General features: G+C 36.9%; 1 protein-coding gene across 2 annotated transcripts in view; it reads right to left on the bottom strand.

Moving 5' to 3' along the window:
* Inpp4b (inositol polyphosphate-4-phosphatase type II B) overlaps positions 1 to 26,067 on the bottom strand; it is a 784,856-nt gene that overhangs the window by 34,332 nt on the left and 724,457 nt on the right. For both annotated transcript variants that reach the window (XM_047566293.1, XM_047566291.1), the window contains 2 exons: positions 19,936 to 20,048; positions 16,603 to 16,757 (listed from right to left, as the gene is read on the bottom strand). In XM_047566293.1, the coding sequence (XP_047422249.1) occupies positions 16,603 to 16,757; positions 19,936 to 20,048 (268 nt within the window). The remainder of the gene's footprint in view (positions 1 to 16,602; positions 16,758 to 19,935; positions 20,049 to 26,067) is intronic.

Consider the following 26,067-nt stretch of genomic DNA (forward strand, 5'->3'; position numbering starts at 1 on the left):
GAATAAACACATCTTTCAGAAGTCATGATGACTGGGTCAAATGAATGAAATGCAATTTATAAATAAGATCAAAGGGAGCATTTAAACAATTTTTATATTTTAATTTTTACTCATGTTATTAGTATAACATAAAATCGTATGTGTGTATATATATTGCTTAACATCTGTAACTGCAGTCTCCAAAACAAGTTGAGAGTCATGTAAAAAAGTTCATTCCAATTTACTTTTCAATTTCAGTTACTTTATTTGGATTATAAGTCTTGCTGCCAAATTCATTTTGTTAAAAAAAAAAAAAAAGATTTTCTGAAGCGGCTTTGGACTATTTCCTCAAACACGGAGCTCTGACCCTGCTCTAGTAATTCTGTATGAATTCTCACTATGGCTCAGGGGAATCAGGTCTACGCAGACACAAGAAGGACACATACTGTGGTGTCCGGCATAACTGCTTTTGACCACTCTCACGCCATCACACCGGGAACAGCAGTTAGGTGCAAGGTACAGAATCCTCGATGAAAAAAATCTAGAAGAGCTACTATATATTTAAGAACAATGTCTAGATTACAAAAGAATTACATTAGTAGATGAATACATTCCTTAAGGTAAGATATTGTGAGGCTTCGGAATGAAAGATGTATACTTTCCTTTGCAATACTGATTCAACAAGAAGAAACCTTGGTAGACCCCTGGTGCATATTTTGACAGAAATGGATATAAACATTAACTACACTTGCTTAGGTTCCTCAGCAAAGTTTTTTCCAGGAGTTGAAATGCCATATATCAACTTTAGGCATCATGGTACCAATAAGGACATAAAGTCCACATGATGTGTATATATACCACAGTAAGAAGCTAACTGTTAAAGCAGTGTTTTTACTTACATAAAAAGAAAACTTCAGAAGCAGCAGCATTTGTGAAGAGTGCAGACTACCATCATTTAGCAATATTCTCTTCTAGTTGCTGGAACAGTATTTAGCCCAGATTACCTGCTCAGGCAGAAGACTCGCCTCTGTGGGGGAAAGAAAGCCCCACCTGTGTGGATGATTCCTGCCAACCCCAGGCCTCCAGTCCCAGCCACCAGAGTGACAGGAAGTTCACACAGGCTTTCACCTTATCAAACCCTAAATACATCAGAAAGCAGCTTATTCTCCTATGTCCAGATTTTTCTAAGATAGTTTTATTTTATATTTATTTTATATTTTCTTGATGATGATAAATTCGTTAAATCAACATTTTGCTCTGATTCCTTATCAAACTTCAGCAAGAAATCAGCAGAGTTCAGCACCAGATGGGCAAAAAATATTATTTTAACATTTAGTTGGAAATAGGGATATTAAAAAAAGGCAACTACTAACTTTCAAATTGAGTTCAAAATTTTAAAATTACATATATATGTATGTGTGTAGGTGTGTATATATATACATATTAGGCTATTAAGTGACTTTATATGTATATATATGTGTGTATAAAGTCACTTACTAGTCTAATATATATATATATATACATATATATAAAGTCACTTATAGTCTAATATATAAATATATAAAAAGTCACTTACTAGTCTAATATGTCATCATCCAAAAATTCCCAAGACTTTTTAAAAGAATATAATATTTAAAATTTTTCTTCCATCTCAGCACCTGTACTCAGGTTATAAATGTGTCCTTCTTTAGATATTCCAGGCAAAGGTAGCAAAGGAAACATAAAGCTGCTACCATAAAATCATATGAACCAGAGTGAAAGGAACCGTGACTTGTACATGTCACAAATAGAAGTGAAATACAGAGTTGACATTTTTCATTAGGGTCTAAAACCATAACATCCACAATTGAAAATTTAAAGAACTTAAAGGATTACATTAGGGGACATTATAACTGAGGATATAAATATCAAAATACATCATTTTCTGAAAATAGAATTATTTACTTCACCCACAGCCCTCTGATTTAGAATTAATTTCTTGTTAGGTTCCACATACCACATGAATTCAGCTTTCAAGACTTAATTCTCCCTACAAGGTTGTTGTAAGGCAGTTATGTGGAACTAGATCGTCTCTGCTTCCTTCCAACACTTCCCGGCTTTTATCATTAAGTTTATCAAAGAAAATGAACTCAATTCTCTGTTCAGAAATCATACAACTTATTAGCAACCTTTGAATTACTAATATGCATGCAAAAATTGTGTGAATATAGTCAAACTGGAGAGAAAAACAGATTACATTAGCCAAATATGGTGGCATTTGGACTTTCCAGAGAGTCTTATGTGGTCAAACTGAGCCCACAGCAAATGTGCACATCTGCCTGGGTTCCCTTTGGGCTTTATGACTGTGTAAGATTTAATCGAGTGCACTGGGTGTCTATGCATGGTGTGGGGTTTTTGTTATTTTCTGGGAAAGATGTTTTCATTTGTTTTTAATAGTGACTAGAGACACTAGGAGTTTTTGATACATGAATCTATTTCAAGAAGAGTTGCTGGAAAATCAGTTCATTCTACACAGAGGAAGTCACTCTCCCCCTTTCTTCAGGCAAAAATAATATCTCGACAGATCTAATTCTTTTTTGTTTTGGTTTCTTCGAGAGAAAAAAAATCTATCACAAAGTCAAATATAATTCTGTGTTATAAAAATTCTATCTGTGAATTTATGTCACAAAATTAAATTACAGAATTGAAACGGAACAAAAGATGATATCTATTGTATTTCTGTTTTTAAGAGCAAAGGAATAGTCAAGGTGATTTGTAAATTCTAAAGCATGTAAAATATAATGGTCTTATTTTCTCAAATAGTTGGGAAGACATATCATTTTTGAAAACACATAAATTCAGGTCTAAAAGGCAAGATTTTTTCACAGTTTGAAAAATACGTTAGCATTATTCAGCTTAGATTGAAGAGTGCTAAAACTAGATTTAGAAAGACTCTTGAGCATAGGATATGGTGAATGCATTATGTGATTTTTATTGTTATTTAAGGATTTACACCCTGCCTTTTTAAAAAAAAAAAAAAAAACTAAGGCAGTTTAAATGGATACATCAAATTCAGGAAGAGATCAGGAATGAATAGGGGGAAAGAAATAGTAAATGCAAGGGTAATGCCATAAAATGGAACTAGGAATGAGGTCACCATAAAAAAAAAAAAAGAACACATTAAACAATCTATATATTTGAAGTAGAGGGATCACAAAATTGGCCCTGAGCATTTTAGTAGTATCTACAAAGGAGAAACCACAAAATTAAAGCATACATACACAATTATAGACAACCTGCTTCACATGCTTGCACAAAAGTACCTGTGCTGCAAAGGATTATAAAACACCTAATGCCAATGATTGCCTTAGAAATAGAAATGGAAATGATGATAAAGAATACCTCCAAAGAGGGAAATTGATAAGGTAATGAAAAATGTCTGACACATGAATGAACCTTGAAAATATGCTAAAGAAGTAATTCGTGGTATTGCTACCAAAACCAGAAAGACCAGTAGATTAGAGACAAACCCACATAAATACCCTTAGCTCATACTAGACAAAGGCACCCAACTCATACAGTGGAGAAAAGATAGTATCTTTTAACAAATGATGCTGGGAAACTTGGAAATCCACATTTAGTAGAATGAAATTTAATGCCTATCTCTCACCCTGCACAAAACTCAAAGGGGATCAAAGACCTATGTATTAGAGCAGAGACCCTGCGCCTACTAGAAGAAAATGTAGACCCAACACTCCAATGTGCTGTCAGCTTAGGAATCAACTTCCTCAACAAGACTCCTAAAGCAGAAGAAGTAAAACCAAGAATCAATGAATGGGGTAGTATCAAACTAAAAATCTTCACAGCAAAGAAAACAATCAAGAGCATGAAGAGAATCTATTGAATAGGAGAAAATCTTTGCCACATGCACCTCAGATAGAGCCTCAATATCCAGGATATACAAAAAAATCTCAAAAAACGTAATACCAACAAAACTATAACCTGATCAATAAGAAGGCAAAAGAACTGAAAAAAAAAAGAACAGGTACTTAAGGTAAAAAGAAATACCAATGGTCAATAAATACATGAAAAAAATGTTCAACATCCATAGCCATTAGAGAAATGCAAATTAAAACTACCCTGAGATTTCATCTCACTCCAATCAGAGTGTCAATTAACAAGTAACAATAAATGTTGGCATGGATATGGGGAAAAGGTACACTCATATATTGTTGATGGGACTGAAAATTAGTGCAACCACTCTGGAAAGCAGTATGGAGATTTTTAAAAAATAATTAGGAATGGAACCACCATCTGACCCAGTTATACTGTCCCAGGTATATGTCCAAAGGAGTTAAAATCAACAGTGACACAGTCCCATCAATGTGTATAGCAACTCAATTCACAATAGCTAAGCTATGGTACCAACCTAGGTGCCCTTCAACAGATAATGGATAAAGAAATTGTGGTACATATACACAATGGAATACTACGCGGTCATGGAGAAGGATGACTTTATGACATTCGCTGGTAAGTGGATCGATCTGGAGACTATCATGCCAAGTGAAATGAGTCAATCCCTAAAAGCCAAAGGTTGAATGCTGTCTCTGAATTTCTACATAGATGCTAACCCACAACAAGAGGTAGGGGGAGAATAGAAGTTCAGTGGATTAGACAAAGGAAAATGAAGGGAAGGGAGGGGGGATGGAAATAGGAAAGACAGCAGAATGAACAGGACAAAAGTTTCCCATGTATATATATGAATACCCCAAATTGATTCTCAACATCTGTATGTCCATAAGACTAGAGTCATAATTAGAATAAGATATACTCCATGCTTATATAAAGATATCAAAATGGATTCTACTGTCATATATAACTAAAAAGAACAATAAAAAATTAATTCACAAAAGACCGCAGATTGCATGATTCTATTTATATTAAATGTCCAGAATAGACACAAATTATGGCAATGGAGAGACTATGATGATGGATATGGAGTTTCTTTTGGGGGTGAAGAATAGCTACTAAAATTATTATGGTGATGTTTGCACAACTCTGTGTGTGCAGTAAAAACTGCTGAACAAAAATTAAATTGTATGGGCTAATAAAGGTATATGAATAATATCTCAGCAAGGCATTAAAATGTAACACTATTCTTACACTAGACTGGTGGTTATCAAACTTAAGTGTGTGTCAAAATCACCTGGAGAGTTCATTCAAACACTGATTCCTGGATCCAATACCAGGAATTTCCAGGTCTGGCGGAAGTCCTGAGAGTAAGGATTTCCAACAAGCTCCTAGGAAGGCAAATGCTGCTGGCCAGGGGCCACTCTTTAAGAACAAAGGCAATAGGTGGTATGAATGAGAAGAGGACTGTTTCCTTAAGTTTCCTTAATACCATTTAAGGACATCACACACATGCACAGTTTAATCAAAACACACCTTCAGGAAGCCAAGATGACAAAGAAGCAATGAGAAGAAAGCCCACTCTTGCCACAGGCATCAGTGACAGCCACTGAATCCTTACTGATCAAGCAGCGAGTTAGGTGCCTCAGTGCATTTCTTTTAGCCTTCGCAACATCCTTGTGAGGATGCTGGATGCTGAGATGAGCATGTTGGTGAAAGTGCCACAGTGATGGTTCAACTTTATCGCACGGTTATGAGACCCAGTTACTATACACACACACACACACACAAATATTTATAGTTACATATATATTTATAGTTATATATTTACTTTCATTTTTATGAATAACCAACCAACCTAAGGGCTTTTAGAATTTTCTTCCCACTGCTAAGAAGTGGAAAACAGGGACAATGTGACTCTAAAATCTCTCCTCTAACCACTGCACTGTGCTTAATTCATATGCCATCCTGAGGCAGTTGCTCTCTGCAGGGCTGACTTAATGATTAGATTTTAAGAGTACTCGGTGCAGTGATGCCCCCAAACAGCAGTGCTGTGATACTTGAGAATATCACATGTGATTTGTTACAGCTAATAAACTACCAATTTTGCAAATAACACGCTTTAAAAATAACATTCTTGATCACCGTAATGATGTCATTCACACTCACATGAATGCCAATACATTCACTGAGTGGAAAAGAATGGGGTTCAATCATGCATGGCATGTTTTTTTTTTTTTTTCTTTTTCTTTTTGTCCATAGGGCTTTGGGCCATTATCTTTGAGGCATAATTGTATTATGCTGGGCATTTGAACTTCTTTGTGGTCTGTGATCTTCTCATCAGAGCGATTTGCCATAGCCTGGTTGCTCTTCCATAAATACTTGTTTTTGAGCACAGCTTTCATTAGACACTGGCCTGCAAAGACTCCCAGCACTATAAACAAAAACCAGCTGAGAAGGAGGCTAAAACACTTCCATAACAGTGTTCATCAGTAAAATGAGCATCCTGTGGAAAGCAAGAGCTCTGAGAAAGAACTGATGATGCATGGGTTTATCGGTCTTGGGTTTATTTTCACGTGTGTGAGGACAAATGTTAACAGGCCCATTAGTGCATCAATTCATGGATATCATTGCCTAGGACAAGGCTAAAATAAATAATTGTTCAGGTGTTGCTTGTGGCAAAAATCATTCCCTGGTTAAATGGGTGAGATTTGGGAATCTCATCTTTGATTCTCCTGAGTCCTGCAGTGGGTTTGAATGGACTCTAGGTTTTGGGGTAATGGCCCTATTCCACAGGTCATTACTGGTCTATTCCACAGGTCACTCAGACCTGGGCTGCCTTCATCTCTAGTTTCCTTAAGGAGAGCCAGCCCTTTCCAAGATGAGTATCTTCTGCACCTCACTTTCCAAGTGCAAAAGGCATCAGTCATCTCCCTAATTGACCAGAGGTTTTGTTTGTCTCTCTGCTGGAAGTTTCCTTCCCTTGTCTAAATTGGAGCTCTGTCCCTTCCCTGCTAAAAATCTTTCTATCTGTCACAGGATCCTGCCAAAACACTGTGCATTTCTTGATCCAAACCCAAGGGAACTCTTTTCCTGTTCCACTGTGCATTCATTTAAAAAATAAATAAATAAAAATATTTCTTAAAACTGCCACTTCTGAAACCCTTTTCTAGAACTTGACTTAAACACAATAGGCCAGAGGTGTACAAATGCTAGAATCCTCTTAACCTACAATTATATACAAAATCCTCATATCAGAAACAAAAAATTAGAAACTTGAATGGATAAATCAATGTTCAAACACATGCTCACTCCCACTTATAATCCTGGGAAAATATAAATTAAAAAAGAATGTGAACTTTTACCCATGAAATTGACCAGAATTTTTATAGAAACATGAGCACATGAACATGACTGTGGACTTTAAAATAGTACAGCTATTTTGACAAGCAATCTGTCAGCATCTAGTAAAGTTGAAAATATAAATACCTTAGCACTCATTCTATTAATGAGGTCTGTATTGGAGAAACTCTTAATTGTATTCATGGATATGTGTATGAAGATGTTTATTCCCTTACTGTTCATAGTAACAAAATATCAGATACTATCTAAAATTCAATAAGGGAATATACAAATCGTTATCTATTCATATGAGGGAATATTACAGTCATTAAATGGGAAATCCTAGATATTACATGTACATGTACTCTCCAAAATATCAGGTAAAGAAAATAAGTTGTTCAATGTCACACATATTATGATACCATTTATGTAAACATGAACACTTGAAAAATGTGATGAATGATTAACCACCATTCTCAGCCTGAACCACATGAATAATTTCAAGATAGCCCAGCATTCAGGAAGAGCTTGGCTATTATTGACTGCTTTTAGCCAGAGAAACAGGAGAAAAGAGGAACAAAGCAGAAAAATTTAGAATACTTGCAAGTTGACTAGGGAAAGGAGTGTGTTTAAAAGTCTTTGCAGGGAAGACACAGTTACTAAAAAAAGATTAGCACCATCACAAAGAATCTAAGTACTTTGGACCAGGACAATGAGAAAGATGTCTTAATGGCATCTTAGGAATCAGCAGAACCCTACCTATGACAAGCTTCATTGTGTAGAAGTGCAAACTCAAAGACTTTCTTTTGAGAAGAGAACCCTGGGATGCCCTGATCCTACAAGGCCTCCTAGGGCAATGGTTCCCTGGTATTCATTTTCAGCCATCGTACACTCAGAGGTTGTGATAGATATGGTTCCAGTGGATCACCTGCAGACTTTGGCCTCATCTACATCAGAGGCCCTGCATTGTCACTGACAGGGTGATGCATGAAGCTAGGATTAGTGAAGCTGAAGCTGCGAGGGAGACCCAAAGTAGTTAGCTTCCAGGAGTATGAACTGTCTGCTGAGGGAAGCTGCAAACAGTGGACACAGTCAGCCCACTGGTGTGGCCATGTGGACCACAGCCAGCAAACATACCTGGTGGGCTGCCCAATCCCTTTAAGAGTAAATCACACCACTGTGTGTACTGGATGCTGAATGCAGAGCTATAGGACTTCATGTTTGCCCCACTGGAGTTCGGTCTTGGTTTGGCTCAATTCCTCCTTACTATTTTCATGTTCCTCCCTTTGGAATGGGAAGGCTTGCACAGGGTGATTGTATATTGGAAGTATGCAACTTTCTTTTTGATTTTTATAGAGGTTCACAGATTTGGTTTGTTTTGAGTCTCAGAGGAGATTGGTCTTGGACTTTTGAGTAACAACTGAACTGTTAAGATTTAGGGGACTCGTGGAGAGAGAGAGTAAATGCATTTTGAAATGGCCATGAACCTTTGCAGGTTGCGGGTAGAATTGTACTCCATACAATTTGGGTATGGAGTATAAAAGGTTTCATTGCCAGCCCGTGACACTGTTGGGGTTGCTGGACCCTTTAGAAGGTAAGTTCTAGTGAAAGGAAGGTAGGCATTGAGCGCATGCTCTTCAAAGGAATATTGGGACCCTGACACCTTCTAGTCTCTCTTTTTGCTTCCTGGCAATGAAGAGTTGTGTAGCTTTGCTCTGTCACATTTTCCCACCATGATATACTATGCTGTCCCAGGTCCAAAGCAGTGATGGAACCAACTGACAATGGACTGAAACTAAAATAAACCTTTCCTCCTTTCAATTGTCTCAGGCATTTTGTTGCAGCAATGAAAAGCTAACTAATACAGCATAGTACTCTGTTGTAGTAGACACTAAAAAATGCTTACTTTGACTATGAAAATAACACTGACATATTTTGGTTAGTTCTCAATAGCCAAGTTCACCTCTGAAGGGGGAGTTCCTATTTATACATTATTTGGAGATCCTAATTTGTCAATAAAATCTGTGGATAGTCAAGCATTGAACATACATAAGTTTCATCATTTGAGTGCTGAGGACTTGCTCTTTGAAAACACAGATGAGCACTAACCCCTACTTCATGCTTAGCTGCTTCTAGAATCCTTTATTTGAAGGGCTCTAGCAAGACTTCTAAATCTTGTAACCCCAAAGCACTGAGAGATCATTGAAGCCATTTTGGGGGGAAAGGTAGGGATTTTTCTTGAAGAGCAGAAAAGTCCCTAATTTTAGGAATATAGAGAAACACAGAATAAGAAGTGGCTAGAGAGTGGGAGATGTTGACACTCACTGGGTGCAGAGACTAAATAAATTATCTCATTTAACACACTACCCACAGGGAAGAGAGTGAGTATTATCATGCGTTTAGAGATCAGGAAACCGAGGCTTTGGATAAACTTCCAAAGCAGTGATGAATCATTAATGTTAGTTTAAGGATTTCAGGTTTTGAATTTTAAATTCTATGGGTGTGGCAGAATTTGTTTACTTATTTTAATTAAATTCATATATATAATTCAATTTATTTGAAGTAATTTAAAAACAGATAGAGCCTTAGCCAATGGTTTAAAAAATTAAAAGAAGCGATTTCCTTAGGAAGGTGTGTGGAGATCTGGTGGCTGATGGCTCCATGCTCCAGCATCTCAAGTCACTAGTACTAGAAAACAAATACTTTATTTACAAATGCATTAACAAAAAAAAAAAAAAAAAAAGGAGACTTTGAAACCACTACTTTTCTGTAGCAAGGTAATATAATATATCTTGTCACCCCAACTGGGATTCCCTAAAATTAGCACATATATTTGTGTTCAGGAAGTTGAAAGTTCCTCAAAGGTCATTCTTTGATTTCGCCAATAAAATAAATTCTCTTTTGGTGATTCCCCTGCAAATTTCTCATTGAAAGATATTTGCCCAACATGATTTGCAAGGAAGTGTATTCTTTCCCCCAATTTCAGCTCAGCCAAAGCATCCTCAGTGGGTCAGTTTTTGTGTACTTGTTATGGAGGATGTAGGTGAGTTCATCTGGGATGATTCCTGTTATTTCCCACCGATAGGGTCTGAAGTCAGGTAGCAAGCACTGTGAGATTCTCAAGAGAGTAGGTAATAGTAAAAATGGAAAAACTGTCCCTGGTCATGCTGTTCTCCACCAACACATCCCTTTCCAACAGCCAATAAATAGCCACAAACTTCAATGACTGTGTCTGCAATGCTTATGACTTCACATTTGAAAGAGGAGAGAATATGAAATTATTGTAAGACTCTTCTCAAACTAGCACAATCAAGAAAAGTTACCTTAGAAGATGGAAAGATCTCCCATGTTCTTGGATAGGAAGAATTAATATTGTCAAAATGGCCATACTACCAAAAGTGCTATACAGATTCAATGCAATTCCAATTAAAATCCCAATGATGTACCTTACAGAAATAGAGCAAGCAATCATGAACTTCATCTGGAAGAATAAAAAACCTAGAAGAGCTAAAGCAATCCTCAGTAGCAAGAGCGAAGCAGGGGGTATCACAATACCAGATCTTCAACTCTACTACAAAGCAGTAGTAACAAAAACGGCATGGTATTGGTACCAAAATAGAAAGGTGGATCAATGGTACAGAATAGAGTACACGGACACAAACCCAAATAAATACAATTTTCTCAAACTAGACAAAGGGGCCAAAAATATGCAATGGAGAAAAGATAGCCTCTTCAACAAATGGTGCTGGGAGAATTGGAAATCCATATGCAACAGAATGAAACTAAACCCATATCTCTCACCATGCATGAAACTAAACTCAAAATGGATTAAGGACCTCGGAATCAGACCAGAGACCTTGCATCTTTAGAAGAAAAAGTAGGTCCAGAGCTTCAACATGTCGGCTTAGGACCAGATTTCCTCAACAGGACTCCCATAGCACAAGAAATAAAAGGAAGAATCAATAACTGGGATAGATTTAAACTAAAAAGCTTTCTCTCAGCAAAGGAAACTATCAGCAATGCAAAGAAAGAGCCTACAGAGTGGGAGAAAATCTTTGCCAATCATACTTCAGATAGAGCACTAATCTCCAGAATCTATAAAGAACTCAAAAAACTCTACACCAAGAATGCAAATAATCCAATCGACAAATGGGCTAAGGAAATGAATAGACACTTCACAGAAGAAGATCTACAAGCAATCAACAAACATATGGAAAAATGTTCAACATCTCTAGTAATAAGAGAAATGCAAATCAAAACTACCCTAAGATTCCATCTCACCCCAATTAGAATGGTGATTATCAAGAATACAAGCAACAACAGGTGTTGGCGAGGATGTGGGGAGAAAGGTACACTCATACATTGTTGTTGGGGCTGCAAATTAGTGCAGCCACTCTGGAAAGCAGTGTGGAGACTCCTTAGAAAACTTGGAATGGAACCACCATTTGACCCAGTTATCCCACTCCTTAGCCTATACCCAAAGGACTTAAAATCAGCATACTACAGAGATACAGCCACATCAATGTTCATAGCTGCTCAGTTCACCATAGCCAGATTGTGGAGCCAACCTAGATGTCCTTCAATTGATGAATGGATAAAGAAACTGTGGCATATATATACAATGGAATATTACTCAGTCATAAAGAATGATAAAATTATGGCATTTGCAGGCAAATGGATGAAATTGGAGAATATCATGCTAAGTAAGATAAGCCAATCTCAAAAAACCAAAAGAGGAATGATGTCGCTAATAAGTGGATGATGACACATAATGGGGGTGGGAGGGGTTAGTGTTAGGGTTAGAGTTAGGGTTAGGGACGGGGGGAAGAATGGAGGAAGGAAGGACTGTATAGAGGGAAAAGAGGGGTGGGAGGGGTGGGGGGAAGGGAAAAATAACAGAATGAATCAAACAACATTACCCTATGTAAATGTATGATTACACAAATGGTATGCCTTTACGCCATGTATAAACAGAGAAACAACATGTATCCCATTTGCCTACAATGAAAAAAAAAAAAAACCACATAATGTTAATATTAGGGTCAGAAGGGCCCTGAAGTTAAGAAAAATAAGCTAAAAGTGGAAGCAGGACTAAGAAAGGAAAAAAAAAAACTTTTCTATTTCAGCAAAACATGAATTATACTATCCAAAGAGGGAACCCTTCAAGGAATAAGTGATCATGAGCACAATGTTGCTGGCATCAATTGGTGACACTTGTCACTTATTTATGAAGCAAAGCATTATACTCCTTCAACGTAAATTTCAGTTGCAGCGTGTTGCAAATGTGACATGCAATGAGGTAATAAAATTCAATAAGGCTGATGAGCCATTAGTCTCTCTCTTTTGAAGTAAATTCTAAAGAATAATTAGAATCCTGTATCTTAAAGGTGAAAAGTAGGTTGTGTACTGAAACTTATCCTGATCCATCTTGCTAATGGCAAATCTATTATCTTCATCTTAAAGGAGCCATCATGAAATGACAGGTTGACAGAGCAATGGAACATTAGACAAATAAAAGACAGGCAACTAAGCAATATGGTGTCACATGTTACATTGTGTCCATGCATAATCTCAGAGCTCCTGTTAAAAGAAACACACATGCAGTGGTATTTGTTAAAAATTTAGAGTGATAATCCCTTTTCCCAACACAATTAATTTTGGCTGGGACATGATGATTTTCAATCCCAAAATGATTCAAATATCATAAATATACATTTATGATGTCATAAATATATATTTATTGTATTTTTATTTTTAATTAATAATTTATTTAAAAATTTTTTTAGTTTGTCAATAGATCTACCATTTAATTTTATTTATTTATGTGTGGTGCTGAGTATCAAACCCAGGGCCTCACACATGCAAGGCAAGCACTCTACCACGGAGTCACAACTCCAGCCTCATTTATTGTATTTTTCAAAGTCCAATTCTTACTTTCTACTCATCAAATATAAGTTTTAAAGTAGGTACTAAAATTGCTTTCTCAAAAAGCATTGCAGAAAGAAGCCTCTTAGCAATCAAAGGTGATTTTATAATTGAAAACTGAGCACTGATATTGTATTCAACTATCCTTAAAATAAAATGAAAAACCATAAAATGATCAAAAAAAAGCCCTACCAATTATTCGTCAACCACTTTGTAAACTTTCACTGTAATTAAGAAAAAATTTGGCCATACACATACATACATTTCAAAACTCAAAAAAAAGGATAGAAATGCCATATTTCTCATCCTATTAAGACATTCAAATTGGTTACTGATTTAAATTAAAATAGGTTTAATAAGTCCCAGTGTTACGGTTCAGATTTGCAATATCCCCCAAAGTCTGCTGTGTTCAGAGATGGGGCTTTGGGAATAATTGGATCATGAAGGTCCTGACTTCAAAGTGGATGAATCCATTCATTATTGGAGGTACCACGGGGAGGTGAGACCTAGTTCTATCCGGGTGCAGACGATGGTGGAAACCAGCAATTTCACTGTCTTCGGGATCTAACAGGGTTTGAAGTGGAGAGTGGAAAAAAACCCACCCACAAGCATCGTCAGCATTAGTGCTCCTGATGGCCCTCTGCTGAGAGCCAACGTCTCAGCCAGCCTGAGGCTGCAGCTCTAATGGCACCACTCCTCAGACCAGTGGATCAGCCAGAAAGGCAACAGGGAGCCACGTAGGGCCTGGATAAGCTTCCACATATTCCTGGTAGACCAGGGTGACCTAACAGGGCCCTGTGCAAACGAAAGCGAGGCAGGCTTGAGAACTGAGTATCTGGTGCACTCAAGCTCACATCTGCAGAGGGTAGGAGCCTTACTGCACTGAGCTGTTTCAGCACAACTTGTGTTAAACACATTACCGAGTCATTTCAAGTGATACTGTTTCATTTTATTTGGTACAAAGAAAATAATACTGAATGATAGGAGACCTGTGTTCCAGTGCTGGCTTGAATATTTTCTGCCTGAGTAGTCTACCCAAACACTCTAGAATTCAGTTTTATTATTTATAAGACAAAACTTCTAAGGTGACTTCTTGAGCTCAAATTCCATGATTATTTGTAAGAGCATAAAATAATACACATTAACATCAAAAAGTATTTATACGAAACCTTCCGAGGCTTAATGAATGCAATCCTTCCATAATTTGCACAGCATTTGCAAATACAAGCATATTTTAAAGTGCTATTTAAAGAGCTGGTTTTCTTAAACAAGTAAAGGAAATATTGAATTTGAAACCTTATTTACAAGTGTTGCAAGAACACTTTATTATATGGTATTGGAGTTAAACCTATGTCACAATGTATTCACAAGTATGAAACTACAAAGGTCATAATTACCTAGATTGAATTGAACTTGGAGGATGAGAATGTTAACATTATGAACTTGGATGTTTATTTTATTAATTTAACAAATATTAACTTACTGTGTCAACCATTGTTCTCATTGCTTTTCAGAGAGCAATTCATTTAATCCTCAATATAAACGTAAGAAGTGAGTATTGTTATGATTATTTTACAGGTGAGGAATTTGAGACACTAAGAGGTCAACTAAGTTGCTAAGGCACTAAGAGGTGATGTGTTGTTCACTGGCTAGTAAGTGGTCAATGGCCTGCATTCAAACTCAGGTCAGCTGGCTCCAAGTCCCACACTCTACCTACTTTGTCATGTTGCCAGAGATTATAAACTTGTAAGCGTGCCTTATAAGGGAGAATCCCAAAGAGAGAAATGCAGACAGTTATAACAAGCATGTCTTATTTTCTTGAAATATATGCACACGTACACACACACAGATTCTCACACTCTTAGGTAGCCCTCCTGTATATAAGACTGAAAGATCAATTTGATAGTTAGAAATAAAGCAAAAAAAGAAAATAAAAAGAAAAAATATTACCAGAGTAGTAGGAATATGGAGCATTTGTCATTTTAAATTAAATTTCTAACATCTTACCCTTTTTTTTTTTTAACAATTCAAAAACATACCTCCAAAGATGTTATGCCATGATTAACTGTGTTGTATGAATAAAGTTGATTCTGAACAGGAGTACATACGGTAATACGTAGTTTTATAGTTTTATGTGCATGCCAGATATGCCCTTTATTTTCCTGATGGAAGAATTTTTTTTTCTAATTTAAGGATCCTTCCTTGTCTTCTCTCCAGCTTAAGTAAACAGGTGACAATTTCTCCCTCCAGATAATTTGCTAGTCAAATTCCTTTAGTGCCCTGGTGTCCCTGGCCTATAGTATCACCTGATCTTCATCTCCTCCCCAAATACCTTTGTTCCACACATCGTAACATTTGTATTCTTTTCTTGTAGAGGATTTAATACTTGGATTTAGAATTTTTCCTGTTAGTGCCGAGAGATTATTTTTGAAAGCATTTTTTATTCCAACCAAACGTGTTTTAAATGGCTGAGATGCTCATGTCAGGCCTCTAAAACATTGTTAGACATTTATAAAAAGTTATGATGGAGCTCCACTGAACAATGAAAATGCTGGGAGACATGACATGGTACAAAGTCGAGGACTCCAGAACTCTCTCATTAGTGGGAAAACACACAGGTGGAGAGGAGCCCAAGCACACATCAGTGTCCCCGCTACAAGGCGCAGCAGTCAGAGGGCAGGGCAGGCTAGGAGCACGCAGATAAGAAGTTGCCCTGTCTGTCCAGCGCCGCACGATACTCCTCTCTGGGAGCACTGCCCTGCCCCACACCTTCTAAGAGCTTCTGAGCTGGTCTTTGTGGCAGGGACAATTTCACTTAGCTTTTAAATTAACGTGTGTCCTTGCTGATAGACATTGTGAATGAGGTACTTTTTCCTTCGCATTATGGCTCAGACTTTAGATTTAATTACTGTGGAAATGAATCAAGACACATGACTCGGGGCACAGCATTTTAAATGCCTGCTGACTAACATTATTAATTTTGCGTTTTAAAGCATCAGTGTTGTTCCATCTTTAGGATGCAGGATGTGAAAACCATTCCAAATGGTTTGCTAGTCCTACTAGTCTCAATTTGGAAACATTTTTTAAAATTGACAGTTTTATCTAGTGCATATTCATGACCACATAGACATCAAGAAAATGGGCTCCTCAAGTGTTACATAGGAATGTTCAAAACCCTTTATCTTGAGCCAATGAGCTAATGAAATAGTCCCCCATGCATATGTTCAAATGCAGGCAAGGCCATGTTTCTTTTTATTACCTGAAATGAGTAAAGGGAATACTTAAAATTACTTTCTCTCTCATACCATGAGCTAAAAACCATGGGAATACAGGGGAGTTACTAAATGTTTGGTTCTCCAGTAAGATACATGTTTTTCTGAAGAAACAAAACAAAACAAAACAAAACAAAAAAAAACAAAACTCAAAATGACCTTAAAAGAAGAAAAGACCTCAAGACACATGGGATACCTTCTCATGCAGTCCAGAGCACGGATGAAGAAGTCCTTGTGCAGCTGATGCTCATCCCTCAGAATGGAGCACTGCTCTAGCGTCACTGACATCGACGTCCTGTCTTTGGCACTCTTGCAGCAGGTGAAACGAATACCATTTAGCTTGCGACAAATCTGTAGCACATGTGCAAACAGTTTACTGTCCGTGTGTGTTATCTTAGCATCAGGGTCCTGTAAACACTACCAGCCTGAGTACAGCAACTACCAGTGACTTTGCATTTAGACTGATGAGTGCAAGTCAATGGGTGCAATATGCCCTATCAAAAGCGAAATCATTGCTCTTCATTCCGAAAGCCACAGGAGCAGATTTAACTTATTTAGCTCTTTGCGTGTGAGGTATGGGGCTGTTGAAATGAAATGAGATGTAAAAGATGCAACAGAGCAGGCGATGGTACCCAGCACGGAGCCTGATCTGCAGATCATGAAGATAATCCCAGCCCAGCTGCAACAACCTCATTGAAAATGGAGAACACTCTGCTCCTTGGATCTGACAGCTAGTCAGAGTTTTCACTGATCTCATCTTATTTTACATTTAAGAAACCTTTGCTAGACTGGTTTTATCCTACGATGTTTTAAAAATCTTCACAATATGAGATGGAACCAGTCAGCAAAAGTGGCTCCCAACTGGGCATGTCTGCTATGTACCAGCATAACACTGTGAAATTTCACATGGACTTGCTCTTTTAATGAACTTCACATGAAGGTAATTATTCTTATTTTACAGATGAGGAAACTGAAATTTAGGCAGATTAAGCAATTTTCCCACAACAGAGCTGATCCAAGATGCAAATATAGTTTATTGGAGTCCAAGGATCAGGTCTTTAATTTCTGTTATAGTCTGATTCCCTCTATAATTCTTTATTTTTGTTATTCTAACTTAAGTCAGAGAAGACTTTCTAAGTAGCACATTACCTTATGGTTAATAGGTAAATCACTCCATCCTTTCCTTCTATCCCATGATGGGCTTTGGATATAAGATACCAATCATTAACCACAGCATCAACAATGCTAATCAGTGTTTGTTTAAATTAAATTTAATGTGATATAATAAATGCCTACTTCAGTCTGTTGTCAAGGAGTTCTTAAAAGTTGCCTGCTTTGAGAAGAAAATAATACCGTTTAGGGCTTTTACCATATTTTAATTGTGATTCTGATACTTAAACTAGGATTTATAGATCCTATTAATTTGGACCTTCACTACCTTCTATTTCCAATAAAATAGACTAGAGATATATGGGAGCATGATTTCACCATATAATCTTTTTTCACTTAGAAAATTCTAATCCTTTCAAATAAATGGTAGTTCACACTTTAAAAGCTAAGTACTTTCACAGTAATAAAATAGACCTTACTGGCTACTTTTGAGATATGATTTTTAAAGAGAACTAATATTCTTTATGTACCTATCCTCCTTAGGATATTTAGTGTTCTAAATTCAAAGTCAAGTGGAAGTGGGGGCAAGTCCATCAGAATAGACAACTGGGGTCTGGATTTCTGTATTTCTACAACCCTTGAACTATGGAAGTTTGATTTAGTTCACTTGATTAGTATTTGACTTAATTAAATTCTCCTTTTTATTATTTAAATTAAACAAGAAAAAGCAAATGATTTTAGATGCTTCAATTAGAATGTAAAACAGTAATACAAGGACTGTTGCATTAAACAGATTTAAAGACAAAAGGAAAGAGAGAGAAATAAAAGCTTTTTAAAAAATAACAAAAGGAATTCCTGTATTTCTTCATTTTATTTACAAATAGATATTGGAACTGAGGCTTCCACCCACAGAAATGCTGCTAACCATGTATTCAATTGTACTTTAAACAGAAGCCGTATTTGACTAGCATATATATTTCAGAAAAATACCTTAGAATTGTGCAGGATCTATAGGAAAACTTTTTTATATTCAAATGGGAAAACTGAATGTACTGAGAGAAAGTATGTATTCACACTTGCATTTGTGTAGTCTTAATTTATCTATGTATAACTTCCATAATATGTGTGTATGATTTATTTATTTATGGTTTTAAGTAGCCAGAAGGCCTATGCAAATGATCAGAATACTCTAATGCTATTACATTATTAGCAAAATTGAAACAATGACTCGTGATCTATCACTGTGAAATTTTTGTAAGAATTAACAACTATGGTAGTCTGGCTAAGCGTAGCCACGCTGGGGAAGAGCTGTTATAGACAGCCTTCCTGTAATGCGACATGGTGCTAATTGGGAGCAGTGTAAATGAGCTTCCTAAAAGTTAGATTTCATACTGTCCCCCCACTTCGATGTTCTTGCCTGGGACTCTTAAGAAGGCATGAAGCAAACTATAGCAGCTTTTCTCTGTCTTGCTCTTGGTAAATTATTTTATATAATCTCATGGTAAATTATCTATTCCTTTTTTCAAAAAGGGAGTGAGTCATATTGGATGATAGTTGAAGCACTTGGAAGTGGGGAAAAGGCTTTGTTTTAAATGTTACCGATGGAGAATAGAGTGTGCTAGAAGCTTGGTTAGCCTGCCGATTCCAGTTTATAAGATCAACACTGCAGCATCTACAAATCTGGCACTCCTCATAGGCATCTCCAGTGCATCTTTCCTAACAGAAGGATGCTAAAGACAGGAACTTTACGTCTGAAGTTGGAGCACAATTCATAAATCTCATATGAGCTATGACTCAGAATGACCGGATAAGAGTTTTAAAAATATGAGCACAATCCCTTCTCTGTTTTAGAAATCTGGGGTGAGGAAAATAAGCTGTTCTACCCAAGGGGTACCATTAAGTGAAAAAGAACAATACAAAATACAGTTCATTACCCCAAGAGCAATCAATCTGTAAAAATCTCCATGCCAATATCTAAATTAACAAACACATTTACAAGCTCATTAACTGAACAATATGTCCAGGAGCCTTACTAAAGCTGTGAGTCAGAGACCTGATAACCACATTCTGTTGAAACCATATGTCTCGAGAGTTCCAGTTCAAAAATCCTAGTTGATACGGATAATCAACATTGCAACCTGCAACACCAACAAAATCACAGGTGCTTCATTTTAACCTCCAGGGTTGATAAGAATAGCTAATGAGTAAGATTCTCTCTTGGTGAGTGTGCCTTCCTCCTTCTTATGTTCTAGTCTATTAACAGAACTATCAACAGGAAGGACAAGGCCTCATCCCCTGAATGGGGGCTCACAGCAGCTGGTAACTAAAAGTGTAGAGGCTGGACCTGGCACAGAGTTCGCTTCAGCACGTCTGCTGGCTCTGATGTGACAGGGAGTAGACCTGACATGACAGCGCTTACCGTTGCAGCCAGCCACACGATTTCGACATTCTTCCTTTTTTTGGCTTGGATATTTTGGTGAAGATTTTCTAGTAATCCTTTTAAATCGGTTTGTTCTTGAAAGTGTGAAATGTCTGACGAGGAAATATAAGGGAAGAGAAAAAAATGCAATCGTGTTAGTACTATGCTACCCCCGGAGTTTGTTCAATCTATTTGTAGATTCAACTTCTGAAACAACAAATGCCCTTTGGAGCTGAGAGTATCTGAGGATAATCATGCTTACTAATCCTTTCAGGTTTATTCTTCACTTGGAAATGTGCTTTCATTTTCATTCCCTATTTTGTGAAACTATGATAATGCCAACTGGTCATAAAGTACATTTTATCTGCAAGGAAAAAGGTTTGATAAAGATGATGGTCGCTGTCTAACTTTAACCAAAGCATAAGACAGATGTCATGTGATATAACCTCCTGGTTTTTTTTTTTTTTTTTCTTTTCTTTTTTTTTTTTTTTTTGCCACTGAGAAGCTACTCCAAATTAAGAGAATGTATTAAATTGAACATTTCTGGGGTGAGTGAAATCTGAAATTTCAATTTAAAAAGCATAAAGTCAATTGCCATACAGCAAGTCTCCTCAGTCTTGAAATTCTGACATTTGAATCAGATAAATTTTTATTGGATGGTGTGGATTATCATCCACTGTAGGATGTTTAGCACCATCCTGAGCTCTCTTTCAAATGCAAGAAGCCCCCTTTCCATTATAACAATAAAAATTTTATCTGGATATTACCAAATTTCCTCAATGGGGACATCCATTCTGGTTGAGAATCACCACTATAGGTGTGGTAGGGAAAGAAGAACAACAGGAGGTGATACGTAAAGACATGAGGTAATTGTATAGGGAGCAGAAAGTAACACTGGTTGCTCAGAGCTCTACTAATAACTAAAGCATTAAGTAATAAATGACACATGTTACACTCAATCCTTAGGCAACATGCAATTATGAAACAATTGTCCCTGAGACTTGGTGAGATTGAATTCAAGGTTAGAATATAGTGATGGAAACAAAGAGGTTTTCTAAAATACTGCCTGATATAAAACTGTACTAGTGAATCCACAAAATGAGGTGTGAAGAATTACTGAGAGCTTTGACTGAGGCTAAAGAAAGGAAACACAAGCAAGAACTATGGACTGTAACTAGTCTACCTAGTTATACTAAACAAATAGATTACATGATCCTGATTCACATTAAAAAAAACACAAATTTGCTTTAATAATGATGAGACTTGGTACTTTTCAAATTTCTATCATATTTTCATTAGCAAAACAACATATTTGAGTAGTTCTTCCATTAACTCCAGAGAACAGAGGAAGTGTTCCAATGATCTATACTAGCAATGTCTACTGTACCCATTTGTGTACAATGAATCAAAATGCAGGCTGTAAAAATAAATAAATAATTATAAAAAAGAAGAAAAAAAGGTAGAAGTGGTTGGTAAAGTGGAAATGCACATTGAAAATGATCATACATCATCTTGGATTTCATGTCCAAAAAATAAGGAAAGTTGGGTGAAATTCAGAATTCAGCCAGGAAGGGAAAAAAAATAACAATGAATCAAACACCATTACCCTATGTAAATGTATGATTACACAAATGCTATGCCTCTACTTCATGTACAAACAGAGAAACAAGATGTACCCCATTTGTTTACAATAAAAAAAAAAGAATACAGCCTGTGTTAGGGAAGTGAGATTCAAACTATTCAAGTATAATATATATATGATTCTACTGTGTTAGTTCCTAACAATCAAATCCTTACCATGTAACTACAGATGATTCTCATAAGAGAGAGGGTTTGACTAAAAATATTGCATCCCGAGGCAGAAGACTTTGAGATATATAGGAATTCTAACAGAACACAGCCCAAAGATAAAGGAAAGGAAGTCTTGAAAAGAGTTAAAAAAGCAGTTGAGATGTTTTAGTCAGATTTTTCACTGTGGGATCCAAAGACTTGATAAAAACAATTTTAGAAGGGGAAAAGTTGATGTGGTGCTCACAGTTTCAGAGATCTCAGTCCATAGACAGCTAGCTTCACTACTTTGGGGCCAAGGTATGGCAGAACATCATGGCAGAAGAGTTGGGTGGAGGAAAGTGGCTTAGGACATTGGCCACCATGTAGCAGAGAGAGAGAGACAGAGACACAAACAGCTCCCCACACCACTGACAAAATAGGAACTTTAAAGGCACACCTCCGTGGACCCATCTCCTCCAGCTACACCCTGCCTGCCTACAGTTACCACCCAATCAACCCCCATCAGAAGATTACTGCACTGATTAGATTAATGCTCTCATTAGCCAATCATTTCACCTCTAAACTTACTTGCAATGTCTTACAATGAGATTTTTGGGGACACCTACTATCTAAACCATAACACCAGGAATCTTCTGCTAATTTGAAGTTAAGGACAGTAATAGAGTTTTATACTCATGGCATGTGAGGAATAAGAAGTCAGGTCCACCATAACTTTTTTTTATATGTTGATAAATAGCAACCAAAACAAACCTAGAGTGATCCATAAATTAAAATTATTAGCTGCTATTAAAAATTACATACAGGTATGTCACTGGCATAGAGAGTGTCCTTGACATTGTTGAAAGGAGAAATCGGTCAGATTGCTGAATGAATTTATTCAGGTAACATTGAGTGTGTGCAAGTGTGGGTAATACAAACAGAGAGAGACTTTGGTTTACACATTAGCAGGAATCATCTTCAGGTTGTTGGGAAAAATCTCCATCTAAGAAGGTAGGATAAATATGTAAGACAATACTGAGTGAAGAAAAATGTATCATGGCTATGACACAAGTCATGAGGCCCAAGGGAGGGACAGGGTAATTTCTGGAATAGTTGGGTGTGAAGGGACATCTAGCAAAGATAATGCTTTGTGGGTTCTGGGAGCATTTGAAGCCAAAGGGAAAATATCAACGAAGTGTGGAGACGTGAGTCAGAAATGCAGGCACTGGGAAACTGCAGTCCACAATGTCCTTGGAATGGTTGGGCCCTGGGACGGAATTAAGCCTGTTCTGCTATGCTGGGGAATCTGGGGTTCATACTAGAAAATAGGAGCAACTGGTGAGTTTCAAATAGTGACTTAACCATATCTGGGAGGTCCCTAAGACGTTTTCTGAAGTCAGATCCCACAAAGGAATTTTAAGTACTTTTTAAAGTACAAAAATAAGACGTTTAATTTAATGCAAGATGAACAAGTTCTGGTGTTCTCATGTATAACAACCTGACTATAATTAATAACATTTTATTGTGTATTTGAATTTTTTAAGAGGGTAGATCATAAGTATTTATACATAAAATAAAAATGATATGTACTTGAAATGACAGATATATTTAACAGTTTAATCATGGTGATTAATTTAGTTTCTTCTATTCCATTTTCAACCCAACAATATAGGAGGGATCTTGTGGGAAGTCCTAGGGTCACCGGGGGCATGCCCTCAAGGGGTTGGTGGGACACTGGCCTCTTTCTCTTCTTGGCATGATGTCAGTTTTTCTCCACCACACACTCCTTCTCACATACCCAAAGCAATGGGGTCCAGTGATCATGCATGGAACTTCCAAAACTGAGAGACAAAACTGACTTTATAAGTGAATTAGTTCAGATATTTTGCTATAGTAAAGTGAAACTAACAGTATTTAAGTGATTTTTTTTTTTCACAAAGTTTGTAGTCAAAGGAAGAGTCAGGCCTAATCTGCTAGCTCTGTTGCCAGTAATGTCTTCCAAATCTGTATTAGGGTTTTCACAATTAGTTGGGGCTAAAAACAGCCCTAGTATTAATGCAACAGGGCAACTTCTTCAGAATGCTAGGACTTCAGAACCAAGCCAAATACTTATCAAAATCATTTAGTTTCATTGTTTTACATATTTTTTTCCTAATAAAGTCATTTGAAAAGAGACTATATAATTCCCAAATGTAAATCATTCTTTTGTCCACTTCTATCCCATAGTGTCTTAAGATTTTTTCTTCTCATTTTTTTTATTGTGGTGCTTTTGTGGGTAGCATATGCATATCCAGGGTCTTGCATATGCTAGGCAAGTGCTCTACCACTAAGCCACATGCCCAGCCCTCTATTTCTTTTTCTATAATGAAAAGCACATCCCTGTTCATCCAATACTTTGGTTGCTGCCAACATTTTTAAACTGATAAAAATCCTGAGAGGCAGCTGGGCATGGTGGCCCATGCCTGTAATCCTAGCAGCTCGGGAGGCTGAGGTAGGAGGATCCCAAATTCAAAGTCAGCTGCAGCAACTTAGCAAGGCCCTAAGCAACTTAGCAAGACCCTGTCTCAAAGTAAAACATGAAAAGGACTGGGGATGTGGCTCAGTGGATAAGAATCCCTGGTTCCATCCCTGGTACAATTAAAAAAAAATAAATAGAAAAAGGAAAAAAATTCCTGAGAGTCATAGAAATTCAGGTCTGGTTCAGGAAAGGAGCATCATTCAATACTAATGATCAATTTGTTAACAGGTAAAGTTTTAAGATGTAATAAAAGATCCTAATGTAGTAACTGAAAATCATAACATATATAGAACTTATATTGATTTTAGTCTTATACCATGTCTCCTCAAATACAAATATACCCAAAAGATTTTTACTAAAGCTACTTACTTACTCCTGTATTATTCTAACACTGAATTTAGACACTGTTATGGTTTGGATATGAGGTGTCCCCCAAAAGCTCACATGTGGGACAATGCAGGAAGGTTCAGAGGAGAAATGATTAGGTGGCAAGAGTCTTAACCCAATCAGAGAATTAGTCCCTGATAGGATTAATTGAAATGGTAGGGTGTGGCTGGAGGAGATTGGGGTGTGGTTATGGGGTTTATATTTTGTATCTGGAGAGTGAAGTGTCTTTCTGCTTCCTGATGATGCCAGCTGCTTCCCTCTGCCACATTCTTCACCATGATGTTCTGCTTCATCTCAAGCCCCAAGGAATGGAGCCAGCCTTCTATGGACTAAGACTTCTGATATTGTGAGCCCTCAAATAAACTTTTCCTCCTCTGTAATTGTGCTGGTCAGATCATTAAGTCAAAGCAGCAAGAAAGCTGAATAAAACAGACAGTACAATTAGTCTCTGTGTACATCTTCATAAGCATATTCTTTCTTTCCTTTCAAATGGGATTTAAGAAAGCAGTCAAATGGAAAGTCACAAGAATGTTCTCTGTATTATTGTTTATAATACTAAATGGCAAAAAAAAAATCCCATGTAAATATTCATAAAGAAAATGGATGAATTGTTTTGTATTTATTCAGGGTAATATTCTATACTGTCATAGGTAAAATAATTAAGCAATTGCCACATGTATCCACATGGACATATCATAAAATCTGTTGAGAAAAAAAAAAAAGAAAAAATTATAGCAGTCATACAAGATAGCAGCAATAATACATACGAAAATGTATCATATTCTTATGGTTACATATGAAGGGTATAAATATATATGAGATTGTACAATACTGAATGCAAAGCATTGATTGTATCACAGGAGGTGAGTCAGCAGTGGGAAGCTGGGTGGGGAGATGGTACAAAAGGAGAGTTCATGTCTATCTAAATAAATATTCATCTATTACAAAAATTCCAAAGCTGAGTAATAGATTCCCAAGGGAATGTTATTTATGATTTGTTCTTTTTTTGTTTTGAATTTTCATAATTCTTTTAAAGGAAAGCGCTGAACCAAAATTCCAGGAAAATCATTTCTAATGTCAACTCTACTCTTGCTTTGATGTGTGGTCTTGGGCAAGTTGCTTAACCCTTTGTCCCTATTTCCTCAACTGCAAAATGAGGACAGTCACCCTGTCATGCTTCATCGACTTGAAGTGGAAAACAATTAATAAAAGTTATGGTAGAAGAGGCTACATGATTAAATTCTGTGTCAACCCTAGAAAACAGAGGGAAAGATTAATTGTTCTGAAGAAAGAGTTCATAGCCCCAGAAGGGAAAAGTCAGCATCTATTCAAGGCAGAAAATATTCTCCTCACACCCTTATGGGCACAGCCAGTCCTCATGAGCATTCACAAATCCAGTGACTGTCCTACTACTCTCCAAAGGAACAGAAGAGCCATGTCGAGTCATATGTTTGTAC

This window comes from Sciurus carolinensis, chromosome 10, assembly GCF_902686445.1.
Source record: "Sciurus carolinensis chromosome 10, mSciCar1.2, whole genome shotgun sequence".
NCBI lineage: Eukaryota > Metazoa > Chordata > Mammalia > Rodentia > Sciuridae > Sciurus > Sciurus carolinensis.